The sequence below is a fragment of the Eretmochelys imbricata genome, chromosome 8 (assembly GCF_965152235.1).
Source record: "Eretmochelys imbricata isolate rEreImb1 chromosome 8, rEreImb1.hap1, whole genome shotgun sequence".
Classification (NCBI taxonomy): Eukaryota; Metazoa; Chordata; order Testudines; family Cheloniidae; genus Eretmochelys; species Eretmochelys imbricata.
The window spans coordinates 52,279,006-52,297,789 of NC_135579.1; the positions used below are offsets into that span (position 1 = coordinate 52,279,006).

General features: G+C 45.2%; 1 protein-coding gene across 1 annotated transcript in view; it reads left to right on the forward strand.

Annotated features, from left to right (window-relative positions):
* The first annotated feature begins 1,384 nt into the window (after positions 1 to 1,384).
* Positions 1,385 to 18,784, forward strand: part of TDRD5 (tudor domain containing 5) — a 29,602-nt gene continuing 12,202 nt past the window's right edge. Inside the window, exons 1-11 of the mRNA XM_077824111.1 lie at positions 1,385 to 1,413; positions 1,865 to 2,103; positions 4,916 to 5,308; positions 5,765 to 5,943; positions 7,571 to 7,654; positions 9,104 to 9,160; positions 10,438 to 10,591; positions 11,781 to 11,890; positions 13,988 to 14,208; positions 17,301 to 17,513; positions 18,151 to 18,217. Coding sequence (XP_077680237.1) covers positions 1,872 to 2,103; positions 4,916 to 5,308; positions 5,765 to 5,943; positions 7,571 to 7,654; positions 9,104 to 9,160; positions 10,438 to 10,591; positions 11,781 to 11,890; positions 13,988 to 14,208; positions 17,301 to 17,513; positions 18,151 to 18,217 — 1,710 coding nt within the window. The 5' untranslated portion in view covers positions 1,385 to 1,413; positions 1,865 to 1,871. The remainder of the gene's footprint in view (positions 1,414 to 1,864; positions 2,104 to 4,915; positions 5,309 to 5,764; positions 5,944 to 7,570; positions 7,655 to 9,103; positions 9,161 to 10,437; positions 10,592 to 11,780; positions 11,891 to 13,987; positions 14,209 to 17,300; positions 17,514 to 18,150; positions 18,218 to 18,784) is intronic.

An 18,784-nucleotide genomic window follows, 5' to 3' on the forward strand; every position in this document is an offset into this window, starting at 1 on the left:
GAACTGCACCCCTGCACTCACCAGTGGCATGGCTGGGAGCCGGCAGCACAGAGCAGGCTAGGGCTGGGTCACTCCACTTTCCGCCACTCAGTGAGTGCAGAGCACGCCCGACCCTTGCTGCAGTCCCTCGGATGTTGCTCAGGGGAAGAGATGGAGTGGGTGTGGGGCTGGGGCAGATCAAGGGCGGGGCAGCTTTCCTGGGTGGCTCAGCCGGCCAGGGGATCAGGCTGGCTGCTGGAGCAGCACGCAGCTGCATAGGGCCCCAGGAAATTTGGGGCAATTTGGTGCCCCAAATTTCCTGGGGCTGTACGGAGCTGCGTATTGGTAAGGACGGCCCTGCCCAGGTCTTAATGATTTGTCTGACATTTTTCAAAGCTTGCATAATTTTGTGCAAGCCTAGGTTTTGGTGCCATAATATACACACTGTGCCATTATATTGTGCTGTTGTGTTGAAACATCAGTGTTGTGGAGCAATGATTCTTTGTAGGAATTTTCCTAACCTTCCATGAGGTAGGTCTGAGGGTTGGACTAGATGATCTCCTGAGGTCCCTTCCAACCCTGATATTCTATGATAATAATCCAGATAACCTAGGAATGTGTAAGGGCTTAAGACTGATGCTAATTGGAGATTGTGTGTTCATGATGTAGAGCTGGGCTGCAGGTTTATGTTGGGGTGTGGCTGATTTTCTTTCTATTCTTTTCCCCTATCCCTTTGCTTTCTTTAAGCCTGAAGGGGCAGGGCTCAATCATGATTCTGTGGCAAGGTCCTGGGCCCCCCATTGCTCTCATTGTACCAAGCCCTGCATAAATCTAGCTGGCAGTGCTGTCAGGTCTGTCCAAAGCCCACGTAGCGATCTCATGTTTTGCTTTGTGCCTCACATGGTTATGGGTTACCAGGATGGGAATCGCTAGCATGGCGCAGTAGGCCATGGCTCCGTGGGACAGGCATGGGGTGGCCCGAAGGGTCAGATGGGAGCTCAGCAAAGCGGCCACTCAGTACAACTTTGGGGGTGCATCTGTACTGTGGATGCCTGTCACCTGGGATGGAACTCAGCCCTGGCTGCTCCCGCACAGGACCTGAGGGGTCACTGTGTTGGGTGGGGACCCCGCCCCATGGGCAGCTCCGAGTCCCGACCTATGGAAGGCTGTCCCAACGTCAGCCCCAGCACGGGGCGGGCGGGCGGCCTGAGCGCAGTACCTCGCTCGCACCACTGGGTGGCTCTAGCGCCCCTCCGCCGCTCCCTATGGTCGCGCTGGTGGCGCGCCCCTCCTCAGGCGCCGCCGTACGGTCGGGTGGGGTGGGAGGGCAGAGGGGCGGGGTGTTTGCGCGCAGGCGCACAGGGTGGGCACCGCGTGAGGGAGGGACCCGGCGAGGAGGCGCGACGTGAGGACACGGCCCGAGAGCGAGGGAAGGTGGGGGCGGGGGCGATTCTGGGGGGATGGGAGGGAGGAGGGCTTGGGGCAGTAATCGCCATGGGGGAGGGGCGGTAACAGCAGGGGGAGGCAGCGGCAGTGACCCCGGGGGTGGGGGAGGGGCAGTAACTGCGAGGGGGACAGGGACTTCAGTGGGGGAGGGGCAGTAATTCTGAGGGGGCAATAACTGCAGAGGGGGCCGTAATCCTGGGAAAACGGGGACAGGCTGATGCAGGGGCAGTAACTGAGGGGCAAGGGCTGTTGTGCTGCACTCTTGGTGCTGGCTCAGCCTCCCCTGCTCCCCACCCACTCTCTTCCCCTGCTCTCCTCCCCGGTGCCCTTGCTTGCCTGTCTCTTGGGGCTTGCTGTAAAAATCAATCACTGATTTGGTTCCAGGGCGTGTCCTCCCTGCTGGAAGTCACGCTCTCTGCTCACCTTGTTTCTCCCCCAGCGCAAACATGTCGGACCAAGAGCGCCTCATGGACTTGCTGAGGAAAGAGGTGAGGTCGCTGCTGATGGCTGTCAAAGAGGGCCTGACCCCAGTGCAGCTGGAGCAGGAGTACCTGTCTATGATCGGCAAACCTCTCCCATTGCACACCCTGGGCTACCGATCCACCATGGAGCTGGTGAAGGACATGCCCGATGTCATCAACATCTGCTCCTCTAGAGATGGCTATGTTATACTGAAAGGTGGGTGTGCGGCTCCCCTGGCAAGAGGAGCAAATGACTTGGGAACCCTCACCCAAGCATGGAAAGGCATTCAGTAAAACAGTCTCATGCTGTGCTTGTAGTTCGTATGTGCATGATACAAGGCTGGTGTAGAGCGTGGACCCTGGACGTGGAGCATTTGAACGTGGGGGAAGGTATCCAGTATACTAACCAGCCAGTGAGTTTTCAGGGTCACGTATTTAATCCACCCCAGCTTTTTAAGAAAGCTTTAGATAAATGTTATAAAGGTGCAAATAACAGAGGGTGATATCTAGGGAGCATCTTGGCCATTTAGCATGGATGGGTATCTCTCCTTTGTGACTTGCAGTTTACAGTTATTGATTAAAAAGATGAATCTTCATGGCACTCTAATGGGCTGCTGACATTGGGTTTGCCTATTTTTAACCTTGGGTAACCCACATAAGCATTAGTATGCAGGATTCCATTATAAGGACCAGCACCATGATCCATTTCTTCATACTCTTATTATCTTTTTTGCCTTCTGCACATGTTCCTTATTATTTCCATTTGCCTCCATGTTTGTTTCTTACCTTTTGTGTTTCTCCCTCTCTTCCAGTCTATTTATATTTGCTTTCTCTCTTCCTTCCTGAGCCTCTCGGACATCTTCTCTCCTAATTGCTTAATCTCACATATGTTCTGGGCCCAGCCTAGGATCTGTAATGACAACCACCCAGGTTTATGCTATAGCACTTAGGCCTCCCTCTTCTATGTAAATAGAGATTGTGGCAGAAGACAGAGCCAGGGAAAAGGCACCAGAGAAGCAACTGGTGCCCCCTTATCTGGGGGCTAATTATTATTTATATTTCTTGATAAAAGAACCTTTGTGGGTTGATCCTGCTTCTTTCTTGTTTCCCCACCTTTGGGAGCAGAGTCTTTGAAATAATCAGCAGCACTGTTTTGGTAGGAGTGATTTTGCAAAATTGAAGAGGCAAGCACCCCCAGGGGGAGAATGAATAGACATTTTAAAATCTCTTTTTAAGAAATAAGAGGGGTGATGTGGAAATGCTGGGAGAGCATGGCTCAGTCTCCAAAAATTATGTTGTTATGGAGCTTAACAAAGAATACTACCAACCCATCAGTCCAGAGAGATTTTGCAAAGCTAGCTATATGCCCCCTCACTGAGGGTATTCAGGGTTTGGTGGTATTAACTTCCTCTCTCACTGGTGGTGCTGGCTTGTTTCAAAGGCATGTAGATAGTGCTTTTTAATTTGAGGCCTCCCAAAGCACCGTGCAAGCTGTGACAGATATGGCAATTTCCTGCAATGTCTTTTGGAGATATTATTGAATTAAGGTTAAATAGCTTTGGAGTCCACTGTATTATAAATGCAAAGTTTGTATTATTTATTTGTATTATTGTGGGATTGTTTGCAACTTCTCTAGGAAGGAGAGACTTGGCCAATGTATACCCTGAGAAGCGCTGTTGAGTTTTAAAGGACTCTTAAACAATGTGCCAGACAAGAAGGAACTTTTGGGACAAAGTTAAGTGGGTTTTCTAGGAAATATCTGGGAGGAGGTGAATGCAGAGTGCCTTCTCTGGACCCAACCTTTTGATTCTATGCCCTAGGAGAGTGCCATTATCTGACTGATTATGTATGCATGGCCTCTCAAGCGCAAAGACACAAGCTGTATAAAGGAAAAGCTGATCTATGAATGTGTGTTTTGAGCAAACAGCTGTTGTAACCACAGAAAAGCCCCATAGTGGGGTTCAAAAGAGCGGTAGAACCCTTGCTTAAGTTCAGGTTGATCTCTAGTGAGCTAATTAGCATTTTGGGTAGGTTCTTTTATTGTTTTTAATAGTTTTTCACCTTAAGAATGAATGTGCTTGCTTAGAAAGGGCTGTGTGGTAACTTATAAATGTGGGCAATTACACTGTTTATAGCCCCTGATGAGAAGGCAAAGCGCAGATGGAGACCTGCATAGGCATTCTGACTTACTAGGGAACTGCAGCCTGGAAAAACCCCTGTCAGGAGGGAAAGAGAGATGGGTCTCTGCCCAAGAGAGGTGAGGAGCTGGGAGACTAGAGTGGGTGCACTTGCTGGAGCACAAGGGAAATACATGTGCAGTTGCCATGAACTGACACAAGCTATGTATATACAGGGATCACTTTATCAAATAGTTGTAAATACTGAAGCTAAACTGCACATCAATGTAGGGCAGTGAAAGAAGAATGCTGTATCTGATTGAAATTGCAAGGTGAATTTAGGTAGAGTGTAATTGCACAAATTGGAATTGGTCCAAGACACTCTTGCTAACACTTTTAACATTGTGAAAAATGCCATAATAACGGGTGGTTAGGGCCTTGGTTTTACATCTTGTTCAAAAGGCTGCAGCTCCAGCAAAGCGCATTATGCTCTAGCACTACCAAGAGGTCCAGTATGGTTTTGTTGCAATACTGGCTCACAGGGAAGGGTGCCATCTATTGAGCTGCCAACACAGCCTTCTGCGATATCTGGGCTTTCTCATATGATCTCCTGTTCAAGCACTTAGTAGGCTCAGCAGCCCTCTCTGCTTTGATCATGATCTGCTGAGATCATGGTCCTGTCACATTGCCCTCTCTGGGATGTTAAAGCTGTTCCAGACCAACTTACGGAGGGAGGATAAAAGCTATAAGTTACTGTGCTTTCCATCATTAATGGTAGAGTTCAGCAATAACTGATTAGTGCTTTGCTCTTTGAAGAGGAGTGTTTCCTCAGAAGGGGGCTAGTAAAAGGGAAGGGGGAGAGAGGAAGAGCATTACCCAACACAGCTTAACTGTTTATTTCTGCTGCTTTAGTCATTGCAGATGAAGCCACCAGGGGGATGGCAAGTTTGGTTGCCAGACAGAGGACCAGTTCTAAGGTGCGAAATGTCATGCGAAGAACAAATGCCTTCTCTCGCCCCAGCCTGCCCCGGAAGGGCCGGACCCCTGCTATCCTGCCAGCTATGGTGAAGAGTGAGCTGAAGGACCTGCTGAGTCTGTCCCCAGTCTTGCTCTCAGATTTTGATAAGGCCTTCGCCAGGCGCTTTGGACGGACATTCCAGTATATGCGCTATGGATTCTTCTCCATGATTGAAGTGCTGAGCGCAGCCTCTGATTTCATTGCAGTTGAGCAGACCAGGGCGGGCTCTCTGCTGACCCTGAAGAAAAGCCCCTCAATTAAGCAACAGCAGGAAAATCTGTCACAGGGTGAGGCTGTATAGGTATTTCATTTGGGGCAAGTAGTTCTCATTAGCACACATTGTCACTTTTTCTTCAAGCAGACCGTGTTTCAGGTGAAGGGGGCTAGGTCTCCACTGGCTACAATAGCACCCATCCTTTAGGATTCAGCACAGGATGGCTGTGGTGCTGCTGCTGCAGCAGCTGTGTGCCCAGCCCAGTGCCAAAGGGTTCTGGCTCTGTATGACTTGGGGCTTTATTACATGATTTCTCCTCTGTGTTCTCAGGGGTAGGTGGATGGAGAGGGGCGAGTTGAGCTAATCTGAAGTCTGTACTCTATAAATAGATTTTATTAACATCACAACAAGGAGGCAACCTTTGTCGAGCTGGATAAACATTGGTGTGAGCCCAACATTGCCTGCCTGCCAGGGAAATGGGAAACTGTGACCTGCTTAATGCCATGTATAAACCTCTTCTCTGCTTAAGGTGAGAAGGTGATTCAGCCAAAGAAAGCAGAGCAGGCCAACTCTGATTCTCTGCCAGTACCTGCAGTTAGGACACCCCCTCCAGGATCTGTCTTATGTACAGAGAGCCTCAAAACACCAAAATGGGGATCAGAGCCAGTGGAAGCAGAAGTAGGGAACTGTGGTGAGAGACTGAAACAAGTGAGTAACTGAAGAAGTGAGCTGCGGGGTTTCTTATCCTTAAGGAGAGTCATTTAATAATGTAATTGTGTCTGGGATACAGTGTATCATCAGTACAAGGCTAGAGTTTTCTAAATTGTTTTCAGATTAGTTCAACAACAAACAAATTGATATTGGCATAGGAATCCAGTGGGCTGTCAAAATCCTATTTCTGGTGTGCAAAATCTCTGTACTCGTGTTACACGTAACCCATTGGCCATTTCCTGTAATGACCATCAACTTGTTACCAAAAGATAGAGTGCCTTCCACTCAAAGATCTCAGAGCACTTAATATTAAGCCTCATAACCCTCCTGTGAGGGTAGATAAGCCATGGCAACTATTCCCACTTTATACATATGGAAACTGAGGTACACCGTGGTTAAGTCACTTGTCATAGATCACATAGAATCTCATAGAGAAAGGAATAGAAACCAGGAGCCTTGAGACCCTGTACTTTGCTCAGACTACTAGCTATACTTCCTCCCAAGGACAAAAAAGAATGGAGGCTTTTCCAGTTAATGCCATAACTGAAAGACACTATTTCCTTTGTCCTTTCTGGTCCTGATGGGCTCTATGCTGAGGTAGAATATAACTGGACCGTTTATTAGCACCAAGGAAGGACTTGGTCCAAAGGGCAGCCATTGTTATTGAGTTCTGTGTGCTAGGCAATATTCAGACAAAGGAAGACACACTCTCCTTACCTCAGTGTGCTTACCTAGGTGATCAGGCACAGACAATCCAATACTGACCCATGATGAATACAATGGTTAATGGTACAAATGGGAGGTGGTGTGGATTATTTTAATCATTGAAGTACTAATGGAGCAGCATGTGTTAAGGAGGGATTTGAAATGAATAATACTTCACACCTAAGAGGGTCATTTAGCAAATGAGGGAGATAGAGTTCTGTATGTAGGAGGCAGCATGGGGGTAGGTGCATAGACATGAATGGGAAAGATTACAAAGGATAGGTTTAGCAGGGAGGTTTGAATGAAGTGTAGGCTGTGGGAGGGAACTGATCCAGAATTGTAATAGGCTGCAGTATAGTTAGTTACTGCTAGAAGGCCCATATGCCACGGGATGGTAGGTGGGAGAATGCCATGGCAAGAGTCTTAGGGACGAAGGAAGAATGAAAGGAAGTGTGTGAGGTGCTCTGAGAGCTCCAGAAAACTGGCTTATGGCTAGTGCATAGTCTGCTTTATGATGAAGTGGTACAACACTGGTGGTATAATGGTAAATGTAAACAGTAATTAATTGGAAACCCCTGCATCGCAGCAAGACCCATGATCAGTATTGGTGATCTACAGAATAGAGTCCCAGAGATTATGAAGGGCAAGAACTACTAGACATTCCAAGTGCCTGTATATGAGCAGTTTTAGAGTTAATGGTTGTGCATCTTATACATGCAATGTGTTTTAAAAATCCTTTGCTAGATGCTGACATTCAATCCTGTTTCACTGCAATCCTAATCTCGATGTAATTTCCACTAATAAACACATCTTTTACTGTAATTATTTGCCCCCTTGATTGCACAATTTGATATGAGTTTTCTTGAGTCTTGGAATTCACCTTTTTGTTCTTTGTATGATTTTTGGCTTTTCCTTGAAGTTGGAGAAGGATATTAAGATGATGCTTGCACAGAAGGGAGCCGGAGGGACAGTCAGCTCAGAACTCAAAGAAAAGATCCGAGTTGTAAGTGTTCATATCTGGAAATGTCTCTAAGCTTTGGGCAGGAATAAGCATTTAGACATTAGCATGTCTAAAGCCTGATGCTCAAGGAACATCACCACTGCTGCTTCTCAGTAGACTTGGTGGTTACTGATAAATTAGGGAAGATGATGTGGGGTCAGCCAGCCTGTGGTCTGCCTCTCTTCCCACAAGATTGAAATATGTTGTTTCCTCTGTCTTTGGCATCAGCTAGGCTGGAAAAGCCCAGCAGAGAATACAGATTATCTATGAATCCTGATGCTTGTGCAGAATCAGAACCTATGAAAGGTGGTGACACCTCTAGGTTATTTACATGTGTGTATTTATTGTCCAGTGTGATCTCACTCCCCCTAATCTACTACTATCTCTTTTGCTGCTTATGTCTTGAACTATCCCCCTTCACAGCAGCTGCAATTTTACAGATAGTTCATGCGCTAAAGAGCTCGCCATCTTCCTATAAGTGTCGACAGTACCTAGCATGTTATGGGTGCCCTTACGCAACCATACTGAAATACAGTGGTGGACTGCTAATTGGGGCTTCTCAGCATAGCTGTCTGGGTCAGGGGTTCTGAACCTGGAGGTCGTGAACAGGTAGATGTAGGAGGCATGACTACTTTGTCCTTCCCATATAGCTAAGTGGGAGAGGGGTTTTTGGCTAGATTGGAGAGGGGTGTTAGGATGGTGCTTATATGGAAAAGAAGGTAAGGGTATGGAAAAGGTCTTCAAAACCACTGGCCTAGATTATTTATCTGGGAAATTAGACTTCTGATCCTTGCAGGTATTCTACAATGTGGAATTTTCATAATCCTTGTATACAATGGAGAGTTTCTCTTTACTGAATTCACAGAGATGTGTGGACTTGTTGATTGGGACAGATGAACCCATGCCAAGTAAATTACTCTTCTGTATAGATACTTTCCATTGAAATTCTCTCTTTTAACTGAGCCAGACTCTGGGTGCACTTTCTGTATCTTGTAGCAGGGCCTGCAGCCACAGTTGAGGCCAGTGGGTCGAATGCATCGATGCAGATCTTTTAAAGGGCTCTTTCATTTGCTCCTCCTGCTTGGCTCACTGTGTGGGGCCATGAATTCCAAACATATACATGTTATCTGTAGTCCTTTCCTCCTTTTCCAGTTTATATGTACCCTCAGAAATTAAGTTATGTGAGTCTGAGGTTCTGGATGAGTGGCAAAGCACTGCTAATTTGGGGCATCAACAGATGGAAGGTCCAACATATCTAGCCACAGGGGCTAGTAATAAAGCGCATGTCATTAAAAAGCTAGGGCCCCTAACTTTCTATAAGTATATATTTTGCACTCATAATATGCTGTTTAGTTGTCTGTGTTGCAATATGAAGCTATTCTTACTCGCTCTTTCACCTAAGGTCCATGTACACAACTGTCTGGTTATGATGTGTCCTTTCCTATCGTGTAGGTTGCAGCCCAGTATCCCGAGGGTTTGCTTGCGTCTAAGCTACCTAGTGAGTTTGAGGTAAGTTTTGCCTCTAGCGGGTAGGGACTCTTTATTCGGTTTGGTTAAAGCTGGACATACTGCATGTTCAAAGAGCCCTCTGCAAGATTCTCTCTCAGCTCTGGTAGAGCAGTTTTTTCTCTTTTCAGTGCAGGTTCCCTCCAGAAGAGGCTGCCAACTCTGTGTGCTGGATTTATGGTGAAGATAAATACCCAGTAGGAGCTAAGATGATGATGCTGAACTTATGTCCATTCACTTACTGACAATGAGGAAATAGGAGTGCCCCCAAAACTTAATTACTCCAATAATTCTTTTAAAGAGTTTTACAAGGGTATTTTATTTAACTAATCTTTAGGCGGGCCAGAGGGGCTGAAATATTGATTTTTTGCATCCTTGTGGAATCCTGTAAGTAAATGAAATACCCTTCTTAAGAAACTTAGGAGAACTGAATAAATGTAGTTTGAGAGTCTAATTTTTTTGCTATTGAGGAGCAGCTCCACTAATATTAGGGAACTAGTGTTCAAGCTTGTTCTGTTTGGGTGCAGGCTCCTATCTATAGTCCTGTGTTCCAGCTAAACACTTTTTTTTGGTCATTTTACAAAATTATTAGATGTGCAAAAGGTAAATCTACATCCTATGTCCAGTTTTAGGGATCCGGTATGTGTCTGTTACACAGTGATGAACCTTGTAATTGATGCACTGTGGAGTGCTGCTATCCATGTCCAGCACCAAGAATGAGAAGATTGCAAGTCATGTGGATATGATTTGTACCAATTTATAGTCCCGACTGTGAAACCATTCTGTTTAAAAGATACCATTGAACTGTTTTTATAGCTTGGAATTTTTTTCCTCCCCATGGTTTTAACTCCCTTTAGAAGTTTGATTCTAAAATTCTTTTCTCTCCTGATCTTAGAGCTCTTCCATTTGGCAGCCATTTTTGCTTTCCTGTGTTTTCAAAGGGAACCTGAAATTCGTGCATCTGAGTTGCTTTTAACTATTGCTCAGTCTTCTTAGAAACAGACATTGGATATCAGCGAAGACTGATGTGCACAGGAACCACCCCCTACCTCCATCGTACAAAGGCAGAAGTGGATTGTGAGATGCTGTCGCCTGATCCCAGTGGATGATAACCCACTCACTGCTGCAGGGGCACTTAAACCCCTCTTGCAAATTATGCTTGCCAAGTTCTTTAGTTCTTTAAGTTTTTATTGTTGTCTGCTCTGCAGGTGTGGTCGCAGTTTAAAAAAAAAAAGGGGCAGTTGAATATACCTTGTAAAACTCTTCTTTTCTGGCAACAGGCACATTTTAAAGAGAAGCTATCCGTGAAGGAGCTGGGGTTCTTAAATGTGATGGAGTTTGTTGGGGCCCTTAATGATATTCTCCACGTTGAGCGCAAGGAAGGAGAACAAGACTGGCTGGTCTTTGATCTTGAATCCAAGTGCTTAGCGGATGGTAAGTGAGGTTTATATGTTCATGTTTCGCTGTAGGGCAGGAGTGACCAAAATACTGCTAGTGGGACAGATGTTACCCACAAAGACCTACAGCAGGGCCCCTTAAAAATGGGATCTGTAAAAGAGAAGCGGAGTCTACAAGTCTCATCATACAATTCATCACCTTGGTCTAAACAGAGTAGCGTTCAGAGCACGATTCAGCATTATACGCTGGGAGCTTTGCTCATTTCTTACCACTGGTGAGTGGATTTGTCAAGCCTGAGTGAAACTGTTAGATTTGACATTTATATTCAAAGTTAAAAACCAGTCGAGATGAATGGGGAGATTTCACATCTGTCTTTGAATTACTGTTTGAGGCTGTCGAGAAGACAGAATAGCTTAGATTCATTGCTAAAGAGTATTTTCACAATAAAGGCTAGCTCTTTTTCATTAAAAAAAAAAAAAGATTAGATTCTGCTGCAAGTATTGGAATCTGTGACCAGCCTCACAGCAGTTGAAAGTGTGTGGCGTGCTGGGTAAAAGTGCTGTCCATTTGAATTGTGAAGGCAAATCATCTGCTTTTCCTTCCCTTCTCTATGGAGGGAAGCTTGCTTTGTCGGCATCTTGCAGATTATACTTTAATGCAGGTATTTTTGAAGCCTTTTTGTTGTGAGTTGAGGATGGAAGTTTTTATCAATGAGTTTTGTAGCATGTACCGCTGGGCAAGGAATGAATTTTAGTGTTTCTGCTTTTGTATCTTGATGTACATCAGTTCTTTTTCTTACTGCTTTCTGAAGCCCAAATAGATGTTCTTCCTTTCTTAAGGCCCCATCTACACTAAAGACATTTACATCAGTGTAGTGTGACTTAGCAGCATAAGGTGTGGCATTGCTGTAAAATGGGGCTTACAATGTGGTGACTATACATTGGGAATTTGTGCAAGTGTAATTATCTTGATGTAGTTACACCCGGGCAATTTCTTCATTGGGTTAAGTCACACTTGTGTAAGCCCTGCTTTACATCAGTGCAACATATTTGCACTGGAGTAAAAGCAAAGGTAAATTTCCTGAACGTAGACAGAACCTTGGAAGGTAACAGCTCTGGCTTTTAAGATGTGTGAATTTCATCTTCTAACCGAGCACATTTGATTCCATTAGTTGAGCAATCAAAGGATGAGATCTGTCAGTCTGATTCTTTTACATCTTCACTAGGTGCTGTTGAGCTCAAGGTCTCCAGCTGGGATTTCTGTTCTGAGAACTCTGAGGATCTGGACCTGAAAAAAAGCAGAGCATTCAATGTGGTAAAAGAAATGGTGAAACCAGTGAGTGGCCTTCAGTAATATAATGACCAGGGGGTGCATTTTAGGTTTGGAAGCTGTGATTAGTGTAGCTGGCTGCTGGGAATTTAAATATCCCTTCAAGAGTGTACTGTAGCCAGACTCAGCCTTGCAGAGCCACTGGAATCTTTCTGCATCTGTATCCAGCCTATCCAAAGCCATCTTGCCTATGGACATTGTGGATTCTCCATCACTTGAAGTTTTCAAATTGAGATTGGATATTTTCTTAAAAGATAGCTTCTTATTGAGTTATAGCATATTGGCTTGATGCAGAGAATACTGGGTGAGGTTCTCTGGCCTGTTATGTTCTCTGGCCTTACCCAATTCACAGCCATGAAAAACGCATCACGGACCATGAAATCTGGTCTCCCCTGTGAAATCTGGTCTTTTTGTGTGATTTTACCCTATACTACACAGCTTTCATGGGGGAGACCAGTGTTTTTCAAATTGAGGGTCCTGACCCAAAAGGGAGTTGCGGGGTGGGGGGGGTCGCAAGGTTATTTTAGGCGGTTCACAGTATTGCCACCTTTACTTCTGTGCCGCCTTCAGAGCAGGGTGGCAGGAGAGTGGCGGCTGTTGGCCAGGTGCCCAGCTCTGAAGGCAGCTCCCAGCCAGCAGCAGCACAGAAATAAAGGTGGCAATACCATATTGTGCCATCCTTACTTCTGTGCTGCTTCTGCCAGCAGCTCTACCTTCAGAGCTGGGCTCCCAGCCAGCAGCCACCACTCTCCAGCTGCCCAAGGCAGGGCCACTGCCAGCAGCAACATGGAAGTAAGGATAGGAGTACTGTAACCTCCCCTACAATAATCTTGCGACCCTCCCCTGCCCCCCTCCCAACTCCTTTTTGGGTCAGGACCCCTACAATTACAACACTGTGAAATTTCAGATTTAAATAGCTGAAATAATGAAATTTACGAATTTTAAAATCCTCTGACCATGAAATTGACCAAAATGGACTGTGAATTTGGTAAGGCCCTAGTTGTGCAAGAGATCAGATTAGATTATCATAATGGTCCCTTCTAGCCTTAATATTTATGAATCTGTTCATTCTGTTAAGTACCTTACTCCCACAATGCAGTTTTCACCTGTGGTAATTGATCATGCAATCTTTTGAGCTCATCTGCATTGCTTCTGCATTGTCTAGTAGGGATGGCTACCAGGTGAGGTGAGGTGCCTTTCTCCTTCTTTCTCCCTTGCCTCAACTCTCCATGTCCTGATGTTACTTCTATGGCACACACTCTCCTTGCTGGCACAAGAAGCAGTGTACACAGATGGAGTCTGAATCTCTGTAGGGCAGCAGAAAGCACTGCCTTCAGGCTATTGCATACACCCAGATAACTAAATGAAACCAAAAAAGATTTAGTTCACCTTTTCAGTCAAGTCCTCTCATGGAAGGGACTGGCTTTCTCCCTTCTGGGGTTGTCTCTAAGTTTTCATGATGAAAACTCAGAGGTCACTCTCAAATCTGGTGTGAGGTATCTGTTTCTGTCTCTTCCCCATTTCCTTCCTTGGTGGGTGTAGCACATCCCAGAGAGAGTCCTTAGAATTTCCCTGTTTCCAGAGAACCCTTCTGCTGGCAGATGATCTCCTCTGTTGAGCCAGTCAGACCCAATGTTTAATTGGAATATTTGCTGTGGGTAAGTCAGGCACTCCTTCCCCTTTATTGTGGGTCTGAACCACCCCAATTAAATCTGCCAGCCCTCGTTGTGTGAAGAACTTAAGAGGCAGGGCATTGGAATGGGACTTAAGCAGTGCTTAATTTGTGCCAGGGCTAAGCCCTTGCACCTCTACGCTTTGCAGTTCAAAGCCCTGGCACCTCTAGGCTTGCCACATCAGTTTTGAAAGTAACAATATCACTTGAGCACAAGCTCCAGTACCTCTGTCATTACAAATTAAGCACTGGACTTAGGCTGTACAGTGCCACTTAGAATCCTTTCCATTAGGCATTAGGACAAACCCCACCAGCACTGGGTTTTATCTTAATGGGGCAGTTGCTTGTCCTTGTTCAATGCACCCACAGCACCAGCATTTAACCATCTGTCTGAGCACCAGTTCCTTTTACTCCTTTTCTTGTCTCTGCAGTATCTGGATATGGAGGAGCTACAGCTAGCCCGGGAGATAGCAGAACCCGAGATCCCCCCTGATGCTATTCAGGACAGAAGACTTTATTGTCTCCCTGCACTGGACAGTAGCATGTTAGTGGGTGTCTTTGTGGAGTACATAATCTCTCCTAACCAGTTCTACATCCGTCTATGTAGCAGGGAAACATCTGAGATGCTGGAGGATATGATGATTGAGATGAGGTGAGAAAGCGTTGCATCAGCTTTGTGCTGTGGCCTGTTGTGAAGATTCTCCATGAGAATGTGTATGCATGTGCCATGCTGCTGAGAGAGCAGGGCACCCAGCTTGCTGTTGTGGTTGGTACTGGCTTGGGTATGTTGGTGCAGATGTTCATGCACTCTACTCGTTCATGTATGCATAGTGCTTACTCATCCCTCTATAACTGGAAAACAAGAACTATGTTTGGTGGCAGTTAGGGCTGCAGCAGGACACACTTCATCCACCCAAATTTAAAAGCATAGAAATAAATAGTTATGGCAAAGGACTTATGCATTCCTTTGCACCTTCATGTTGCCTACAGCACTGTTGATATAGGACTCCTTAAGGCTTTCACGTCCATCTCCAACAGATACCAAAAAGCACTACTTACCCCAGCTTCATCAAACTTGCACATCTGACTGTCATGCTTTCCATGTATTTGGGAAGTCATTATCTAAAGGTTTTGTGTTAAAGAAAAAGCTTGTTATGATTGGGGTACTTACTGCTTTTAGGGATAGTTATGAAATGCTCTCTAGCATCACTACTGATTCATAACTCATATTCTAGGAATTAATGCATGAGTAAGAGAAAAGTGACCAAAGGACAGCTCCCAGAATGTGTTAAATTTCTTGCAGAAGGGGTACCAAAAAAGTGAGATAATATTAATGAAAAATTGCCAAATAGGATTACTTTTAAATGCTTGTGGCACCTTAGAGACTAACAAATTTATTTGAATTTGTTAGTCTCTAAGGTGCCACAAGTACTCCTTTTGTTTTTGCGAATACAGACTAACACGGCTGCTACTCTGAAACCTTTTAAATGCTTATAATTCTCTCTATTCATTCTTCATTGAACCACTATGAAAAAATCAAATAGTGCTCAGTTTGGATTCTGATTTTTTTTTTTTCCATTTCAATGAGATTTCAGCAAAATAAAGGTTGACAGCTTCGGTTAAAACTGAACTCTGTAACACAGCTCTAACTATACTTTTTACATATACTTTTTTACTACGCCTGTGTGAGCAACCTGGAAAAGTGGGATCACTGGCCCCTTTAACTCTCCAGCCTGGGCTCATTCTCTCAATGCTTTGCAAGTGACAAGCAGCAAACCCCTCCAGGTACTGTTATCACTCAGCTATCAGCATGCAGAGGCACATCCAGCTAAGTGGTGTGAAGAGCATTCATGCAACTCATAAACTATACACAGAGAGAGACCAGCAAATCTCCCAAGTCCCCAGCCTTGCACCTCAGATATATACCGTCTTGCACTGCTCAAGGCCTTCTCTTGAACAGTGCAAGCTCAGTAATTAGTTTGCCACTTCATCATCAAAGGAAAGTAGATATGCACCAGCCTTTGTAATCTGAGCAGATTCCCCAAGCACTTTGGACAGACTCACTAGTAAGGATAAAACATTAAAATAAGTTTATGAACTACAGAAAGATTTTTTTTTTAAAGTGATTTTAAGTAGGGCTCAGATTTTGTCAGAGATATTTAGTAAAAATTATGGACAGGTCACAGGTAATAAAAATTCACGGAAGTCCATGACATGTCAGAGATATTTTTAGTAAAAATCACGGATAAAACGGGGAGTGAGAAGGGTCCAGCACCCACAGCAGCTGGGCAGCTGCAGGGACCAATCCCCACCCTGGTGGCTGGGCAGCTGTGGGGGGCTCTGTCTGCCTCCCTCAGCTGGGCTGCTGTTGGGGGGGCTCCTGCCACCCGCTGTGGCTGGGCTGCTGTGGGGTCCCCCTTCCCTCCTCTGTTGTGGGGAGCCCAGCTGCCCATGGGGAGTTGGAGCTCTGGGGGGTCCCCTGCTGCCCAGCGGCTAGGAGCTGCTTGGGGGGCCTCTGCCTGCAGGAACTGAGAGCTGTGGGGCTGCCTGCTGACAGTAGTCCAGCCCTGGTGCAGAAAAAGTCACGGAGGTCTCTGGAAGTCACGGATTCCGTGATATAATCATGGCCCTAATTATAAGTGCTGGGCATAAAGATCAGAGATAGTTACCTTAAGAAAACAAAAGATCAACGCATATTCTAAATCCTAAACGTTTAGACTAAGCAAGAATTGAAGCAGTTTTTCTCATCTCACTGGATGTTATAGGTAGGTTACAGTTCTTAATTCTTAAGCACAAGTTCCTTCCCAGCCTGAGACTAATCTCCTCAGTTCCAAGTCTTTCTCTTGTTGCCCTTCGGCATAGGTGAGGGACGAGAGATGGTCTGGTGATGCCACTGTCCCTTATTTTATACTCTCAGTCTATGTCCCTAGAAAGATATTGGCCCAGGCATGTCCTCGGGGGCCTTGCTGATTCAGAGTTGAGCAATCCCGATTGTGTGGTGCTTGCTCAACTGTCTCTTACAGAACTGTAAATCTCTTGTTTACAATTCCCCTGCTGATCAGGGTCATTTAATGCCCATCTGGGTGTGGGTCACCACCCCTGTTGTCACTGGAAGGTTAGCAGTGGGTGTATCCCAAACTCATTACACCTTTCAATAACAACCATATAGCAAAATCTTATAACATCGTACATAATGATATACATATTTTGACAGAACAATGAGTTTCAACAGATCATGACTTTTCATATGATACCTTTCAAGGCACTCTTTGTATGAAATACCACAACCATATACCATTGATGAATATGGGGATTGCAGGGTGCTACTCTGAAGGTCATTGTGTCACAGCTGCACCTACTGTATTTGCTGGAAGGCGAGTAAAATCCCTGTGTGTGCTTTTATACTCTTTGAATATAAATATATTTGAGCCTTTGAATTTGGCTGTGTGTTCATCGTAAATGTTTAAAGTACATGTGTACTCTACCCATGTGGTATAAGAGCATGATATGGAAGGTTCACCTTCACTGTTAAGGAAGATCTTCCTCTGCATTGCCTTTCCTAGATCTTACGTTAACTCTGAAAACTGTTCTTAGCTCTGATGTTTTACCATAAGGCTCCTTGAAAGCTCATATCAAAGAGAGGTTTAAAGGAAAACAAGAAAGCAATGCTGTACTGAAGCACCTATGCAGTTCTGTCTGTACTGCTTCCTGCTGGGCGTGACCTTTTTCTGTGGTGTCTTGCAGACGATGCTATTCAAATAAAAATGTTTCTGACCGTTATGTCATGCCGGAGGTCTTGGTCCAGCCTGGCCATCTTTGCTGTGTTAGGATTTCGGAGGACAAATGGTGGTACCGAGTCATCATCCACCAGGTGCTCAGCGAACAGGAGGTGGAGGTGTTCTTCCCAGACTTTGGAAATCTGCGGACTGTGCCGAAGTCTTGCCTGAGATTCCTCAAGTAAGTTAATTGTGGTATTCTGGCTAAGGGTATTTTGGCTAAGTGCTGCCAAATCTTACCTTCTCTCCTGGAGCTTGCCCCACCTTCACTCCCTTTGGGGAAAGCTGCATAAACACTGTCAATAGATTTCACAGTGTTTTCTAGACATATTTGGAGTTGTCATTTATTCTGGGATGAACATAAAGCATCAGTTGTCCTTATTTTGAGTTGGTTGGAGTGGAGGGAAGAGAGCTTTTTTCATCTCCCTCCTTTCCTAGCCTCCACACTGTTTAGTCTGTTCTCCTGTCTCATCTGCCTCTCTACATGGGGGCTTTGACACTGATTGAACCAAAAGTCATAACCATCGGTCTCTGTTTAATGAGTTGCAGGGGTGAGATACATTTGGCATGGGGCAGTGCGTGGGAACTGGCACTGCTGTTGTCTGTGCTGTACCCATTCTTTGGATGGAGGATGTTGGTTACCAGAGCTGTTCATCGGACGTCTTTCACAAGCATAAAATATTAATTTAAAAAAATACAACTATGAGGTGGCTGTTGGAATTGAAGATCAAGAGGCTATATGGCTCATGGGAACTTGTACCATCCATATTTTTAACTCTTGGTGTGTGATGAAATGATGGATTTGATTCCTGTTGCAGGTGCTGCTATTCGAAACTTCCTGCCCAAGCTATCCCTTGTTCCTTGGCATGGGTGAAACCCATAGGGGTATGTATCCACAGACAGTTTTTCACCTATTTATATATAATGGGACTGTGCGGTAGACATTGGCCTCTTGCCTACTTGAAATAAACTGAGTAATATTGATGTTGACATTCTCTGGGCCTGATCTGATTCCCACCAAAGTGCATGGGAGTTTTGCTGTTGTCTGTCAACCTATCATTGTTCCCTTTCTGAATATTCATAACATGCTGGTTTGCATTCTGTCTACAAATGGACAGCTCCTGTAGAGGTATTGATTATGCCAGTGAATAAGCTTTCTCCTCTGTCCTGAGTGCTCTGTGACCCTTGTGGAGCCTTGGGAAATCCAGCCCAGTTTTCTCTGCTTTAAATATGTGCTTTACTTGAGTGACCCATGTTAGTCAAAACTTCCTTCACAAGGGGGGACTGGCCAGGACCCTGTTTAGAGTCAGCCCATCACCCCTTATAGCAGGATCCCTGATTTCCTTTCCACTCTAACTGCAAAACAGATGAATAAATTTCCATCAGACTTTCTCAGAACAAAAAAATCTGTCTGGGGTGAGAAGTATGTGAAAGAACTCCAAAGGGAGGAAA